The 6,647-nt window shown below is 36.8% G+C and overlaps 1 protein-coding gene across 1 annotated transcript in view; it reads left to right on the forward strand.

The window, feature by feature from the left end:
- The window catches only part of dcbld1 (discoidin, CUB and LCCL domain containing 1), a 33,452-nt gene extending 28,015 nt beyond the window's left edge, over positions 1–5,437 (forward strand). Inside the window, exons 14-15 of the mRNA XM_079583639.1 lie at positions 1,024–1,143; positions 3,170–5,437. Coding sequence (XP_079439765.1) covers positions 1,024–1,143; positions 3,170–3,714 — 665 coding nt within the window. The 3' untranslated portion in view covers positions 3,715–5,437. The remainder of the gene's footprint in view (positions 1–1,023; positions 1,144–3,169) is intronic.
- Positions 5,438–6,647: the final 1,210 nt, after the last annotated feature.

Raw genomic sequence — 6,647 nt, forward strand, 5'->3', positions numbered from 1 at the left:
GTCCTGTTTTCTACATGTTGTCACTTCTTCTTGAGTCTCTCCATCATTGTCTGAATCCGGTTTGAACATAAAAGGCTAAAAGTGTTTGAAATTTTCAGTTCATGTCTGTGTGAGTGCAAGCTCTTGAAGCTCCGCCCCCTGTGCCACGAGCAGAAACTCATTTGCATTTAAAGGGACATTCACAAAACAGTGCGTTTTTGCTCACCCTCAAAAAGTGACAATTTTAACATACTTTATAAAAATATCTGTGGGGTATTTTGAGCTAAAACTCCACATACACACTCTGGGGACATCAGAGACTTATTTTACATCTTGTGAAAAGGGCATTATACCAGCCCTTTAACTCAACTGACTGGAACACTTAAAGGAATATTTCATCCAAAATTAGAACATTCTAAAGTGCTGTTTTCTATACAATTTTGGGCTTCTCAAGCCATATGATAGCTTTGTATATCAAACAGACTTTGTTTGTTGTGATAATTTATGAATGATAACTTAATTTTTGGTTTGTTTTCAAATAACTTCAGAAGAATTGGAATAGAGCACATGTGCTGCGCTTTATTGTGTTTTTGAGTCTCCATCTATTGTTTAGTTTTATGGAAAAAAAAAAGCTTGAACATTTTTGTAAATCTCTCATTTTGTGTTCCACCCAAGAAATAGTACAGATTTATAACAGCTTGAAGGCGAGTAAATAATGTCAAAATATTAGTTGTTGGGTGAACTTTTCCTTGAACATTGGTTTCAGAATAACATAAAATGCAGAGAATCATGCAAAGCACACTTTTGCATTAATACAACGTGACTGCACCATACAGTATATGAAGGATTTTTTACCTTTATAATTTTCCAAGTCTTCAAAAAAAAAAACATTCTTAGTCATCATGACGTATCCCTTCCCAATATGTGTTGTGTTGTGTTCTGCCCTTTCAGACATGTATAATTTAAGGCTTAGCTGCTTGACTGGCACAGAGATAAAACCATCTTTCAGAGACTGGCTGACAGATAAATGATTCTTGTCTACAGGCTGTTGGAGACAGATAAAACAGCCGTTTGCCAGACACCAGTCCACAGAGTTCACCATCAAATACAGCTCTGAGAAAGAGCCCATCCAGAAGCTGGACCTGGTAACCAGGGAAATGGCAGGTAAAGATTGACCCACTTTGATTTAGTTTCTTACACAGTGTCCCATCCATTATCAAGCATGTTTTCTGTCCTCACTGATAATCGAACGTGTTGAGGAAGCTGCTGGAAGACTGTTGCACATTAAAGAAACTCATACTTTTATTCAGCATGGATGCATTACATTGATCAATAGTGACAGTAAAGACATTTTATCTTACAAAAGATTTTGATTTCAAATAAATGCTGTTCTTTTGGTCCATGAAAATATTAAGCAGCACAACTGATTTCAACATTGATAATAATAATAAAAATAATAAATGTTTCTTGAGGAGCAAATCAGCATATTAGAATGGTTTCTGAAGGATCATGTGACTGAAGACTGGAGTAATGATGCTGAAAATACAGCTTTGAATCACAGGAATAAATTACATTTTAACATATATTTAAAAAAGTAAAGTTTTAATTTCATAATGTTACCGTTTCGACTATATTTTGATCAAATAAGTGCAGGCTTCGTGAGCATAAGAGACTTCTTTAAAAAAAACATTAAAAAAATCTCACTGACCCTAAACTTTTAATATTATAAATGACTATAATAATCCAAAGCAACAAAACAGTTGAGCTGCTAGCATGCTGGATATGTAGTTTATGTTAGTTTAATGTTAAACACTCCCCAACACTGAAGCTACCATCTGAGACGGGACTGTAATATTGATTTGTTTTATTGCTTGCCATGCTCTGTTACATTGTGTTCAATTGGAAATATGGACTCAGAGTGTTTAATTTTCTGGCCGCAGCTGAAGTCTGAGAGGAGACGGCACACTTTCTCAAGCTGAGTTTTTTATTGACTGATTATAAAGGAGTTCAACTTGTGAGGCCGTTTTTCATCTTCCAATAATGTGCCAAGGGAGTATAAAAAACCCTTATTGAAATAGTTGTAACAGCCTGAATGCTTGCCAGATGGAAACGCTTGCTGATATTTAATTGTCAGTTTTCCCCCTACTCTCCTCCAAGGCTGTAATTATTGATGATTCAAGGTTTGTGCAAGACGTCAGACAGATTACAGGCGCTCCGATCTCAAGCCTGGCGCTTAACTTGGAGTCCCTTTGAGCAAATACTGAAACGTTTCATTGATTTCCTTTTTGCTTTAACATTTTCTTTCATTTTTGATGCCATAAGAGTTTATGGTCCCGTATTTATGATCATGGCTTATTGGTTAGCCAGGTATTTTTCAGGATAGCTAGACAATAAACCAAAGAACAGCAAAACCTGGTTTATGCTGGCATGGAGCAAGTTTAAAGGGATAGTTCACTCAAAAATTAAAGTTCATTTATTCACCCTCATATCGTTCCAGACCTGTATGACTTTTTCATCTGTCCAACACAAAATAATATATTTTAAAGAACTGTTTTCATCTATAAAATGGGGTCCAAAAAGTGTTACTTTTAGTATCATTGATATTTTGTTATAGTTTTTGTTAATATTTTAGATTAGATTTTATTTTTATATAGTATTTATGCTTTCATTTTACTGAATTTAGTTTGAGTTATTTTGAACTTATTTTATTTCAGCTAGTGGCCAATGCAAAATTTCTAATTTTCTTATTTTAATGTTAATTTCAAATTCAAATAATGATTTTTTATATATATATATATATATATATATATATAGTTTTAGATTTAGTTATCAATAATAACACTGACTAAAACTACTACAAATTGTTTTCTGAATTTGGAATAAAGCTGAAATAAAATTAAATAAAAATATTAGATGAAAAACTTGTTTATATATATATATTGTGCTTTTGTCATTTCTATAAGATTTCTTATATATATAAAAAAGAAATCTTATAGAAATGACAAAAGCACAACATTTCTAAAAACTAAAGCAAAAACTGGAAATATAAATATAAAAGCTAATTCTTAATTAAAGAATGCTAAAATATTATATTAATAATACTAAAATAACACAGCCAGTAAACGCTGAGGCATTTTTAGGATAACTATTCCAGTACTAACTATTTCTCTCCTTCTTTTTCTTTGAAAAGCCGAATACCAGCAGCCACTCATGCTTGGCACGGACACTGTCTCTCGAAAAGGCTCGACGTTCAGGCCCATGGACACCGAGGCCAAAGACAAGGACAGCGAGGCGACTTCTCACTACGACCAACTGCAGACGGGCATCCAGTACGCCTTGCCACTGACCAATCAGGAGCCAGAGTACGCCACGCCCATCATCGAGCGCCACGCCTTCCGCAAAGATCCCAGCTACAGCGTCCCCGGGGTGGTACTGAACAAAAGCCCGTCGTTTCGAGCAGTAGAGGGCAGTAATTGTAGGAAAGTGATCGGAGGACTGGCTGGGGGCTACCAGACTCCCCAAGTCAAACTGGACAGGGGGAATTACACAGAGGACATCTACGACAGCCCTAAAATCCAGAAGCCCGTCGTGAAGAACGGGAGTTGCTCGGCGTACCAAAGACCCCAGATTAAGTCCCCGGAGGAGGAGTGCTATTCCTCTCCGAGAGACTGCGTCCGACTGCCCTTCTCTGGACTCAGACCCGACCCCGAGGGCAGCAGCTCAGAGGGAAGCTGAGAAGAACCATACTGTGATGTTCCTGATTTACCTGACTCAACAAAATCACCTCCAGACTCTTCTTAACTTATTTGTGAATGAGGGACTCCTTGTTTTTGTATTTCTGCAGTTGTAAAGGACAGTGGAGGCCGTGATCAGTTTGTGTAATTTAAAGTTTTTTTCTATATGTGAGATGCTTTGTCTTGACGAATCAAGATTTTTTTTTTTTATTGTCTTGTTTGTTCCAGTTTTATTTTCAATCAAATGCAATATGCAGAGATTTTGCAGGGATAACTGCGACGATGCATTTGTTCCCTACTCGGACACAAACTGTGAATGTAAGCCAGATTTTCATGTATTCTACAACGTGACCATTATCTCAATCTTCTTATGCTTTTCTCTGAACATGGACAACTTCACAGATTTTCAACCAGGTTTGTATTATGACAATGTCGGTAATATATGTAAATTAATCATTTTTTTCCCCATGTGTCCTGCACCATGAAATACCTGTTAATTTGACTTTTGGCGAACAAATGGGGGGATCTGGGTGAAGGTAACATGGCGAGAGAGTATACACCATTCATTTACAGATACTGTACTATTAACATTGTAACAATACAAAGCTGTTTGAAAATCTGCATAGGTCTACAGGTAGATCATAAGATGTTAAAGCAAGCAGATCAGAAGCTCTCCTTGTGCAAGTAGGAGATCTTTGTGAACTTCAAAGTTCCTGAGCAGTTACTTTGGTCCTTCTCATAAAAGGTGACCTAAAGGCTCCATGTTCATGTCTGAACTAGCGCTACACCAATCAAAACACATGAAATAAGGTGAAAACACAATTTAAAAAAGCCTAACGCAATCTAAAATGGAAGCAAACTTTGTTTATGCAACAAAAAAAACAGCTTGTTCCCATAATGCAAGTGAAATTATGTTCTGAAAGCGATTTGCTTTTGACATCCCGCTTGTTTTTAATCTATATTGGGTGTGAGGGTTGTTCGATTCAGCCATTTTGGATTGTTTTCCATCTCATTCTGCTGTGTGCAATTAACAATGTTGAATCTCAGATGATCTGATCTTTTTTTTCCATGCTGAATATAGATGTTGATTTTGTGGTTTTGGACGCCCTTTGTTCCATCATGTGCAAATTGAGCAATAACAGACTAAAATTTCTTATCAGCTCCTGTTTTTATTTGGATTGTCTATGCATATGTATGTACAGTTTTGAAATGTATATTTAGTTAAAAAGCTAAATGAGATGTCACTTTGTGCTGTCAATGATTTAGTTCACCCAAAAATTGTTTATTCATTCTCGTTTTATTCCAAACCTATATGACTTTTTCTTCTGTGGAACACACGAGGAGAAATAGATCAAGAATGCATTTCCAATAAAATTGAAGTGAGAGTCTCAAGCTCTCGGAAAACGTCTTTTTTTAAGCTTCAACGTTTCTCTTTTGTGTTCCACAAAAGTCTGGTTTGGAGTAAATGATGACCGCATTTTCATTTTGAGTGAACTTTCCTTTTAAGCATCCAAAAGATCTGGGAGTTGCTGCTGTTTAAAGGACAATCCTTATGGAAGATTACTGACAGGTCTTAATTTCTGTGAAATGTTTTGGGGGATGTGCTCGATGGTTAATGTTTGATATGCCCATGCTGGTGAGGTGAGCTGAAGTGCTTTGCCACTGAGAATCTCAGTTCTGTGTTTGTGCTCGTCTAAACCCTGATTAAAAGCACCAGCATTTTAGTCTGTCTTGTGATGGTCTTTTGCTTTAAAATATGTGAATGTCTTTAAAAAATGGGAACAATCAGCACGATTAGCCTATCTGTATTTGGTGAAAGCAGGATGTCACACAAGAGGTGTCCCAGTGGGAGATTGATCAGGAATGTGACGGTGGGGTGTTAGCATCTGATGGTGACCCTGCTGTTTAAATCTACCGTTCAGGCGCACTGTATCACATTTCCCACACAAAGTGTGTAACATTAGTGAATCGCGGGCACAGATATGCAATCAAACGGGTACAAAGAGCAGCACACCATCATTTTAATACTTACATTAGGCTATAAAATGCTATTCATCTGCATGATTACTTGTTAGGCCTACCAAATATTAGAGCCATAAACTAAAATAGCTTTGTGTTTTGTGTGTGTGTGTGAGGTCTTTGTGGGGAAGCCGAACTTAGGCTGATAGTTCACGCCAGGGTGCGTCATCCGTTAACACCTGCGCGTAAAAAAACGAATCCTGCTAGAGTATGAATATGAATAAGGTCGATATCACGTTACTTTCATTACCTTGCCGAAGCGCCCAGTCATATGTTAATATTAATGAGCCGAGCCTTCGTTAAAAACATGAGCCATTGCGTTGAAAGAGAGTTGCGCCAACCTTTGATCTCGTGGTCGCGTGGTTTAATCGGTTTCAATGGGTTTAAGCCATGACTGTAAAAAAAACATGTTTTTTTTGGTTGAGCATCATATTTGATATACATCAGACTTTTATGGCTCATATAGTAGGCTAGCCTAGCCTATGATGTAGGAGAATATCTATGGAGAATATGGAGCTCAGCTCATACTCGATGAGGAAACTGCATAGGCCTACATAGTTGTCACAAAATGTTCCAATAATATGGTAAAATGATCATTAAATGCTTAGTTTTATGAAAGTTCTGTAGTTTTTACTGCGGGGGACCTTAACATATAGGCCTCATGCAATAACACTATGATTGAGAGATACTAACCATTCATCAAAAGCCTGATGTATCATATTTCATACATTTTAATGATTTTCTAAAAAATGATTAATCAAGTTAGTAAACCCAAGTTTATATGATACAGATACAGTATACTTTATGCTGTGAATTTGTCGTCAAGCCGTACTGCCCCCTCATGTTTAAATGAGGTACTGCAACTCATCTGTAATAATAACGCCCTATAATCAACACCTCATCAAAACACAATGC

The sequence above is a fragment of the Phoxinus phoxinus genome (assembly GCF_949152265.1).
Source record: "Phoxinus phoxinus genome assembly, chromosome: 16".
In the NCBI taxonomy this organism is placed as follows: domain Eukaryota; kingdom Metazoa; phylum Chordata; class Actinopteri; order Cypriniformes; family Leuciscidae; genus Phoxinus; species Phoxinus phoxinus.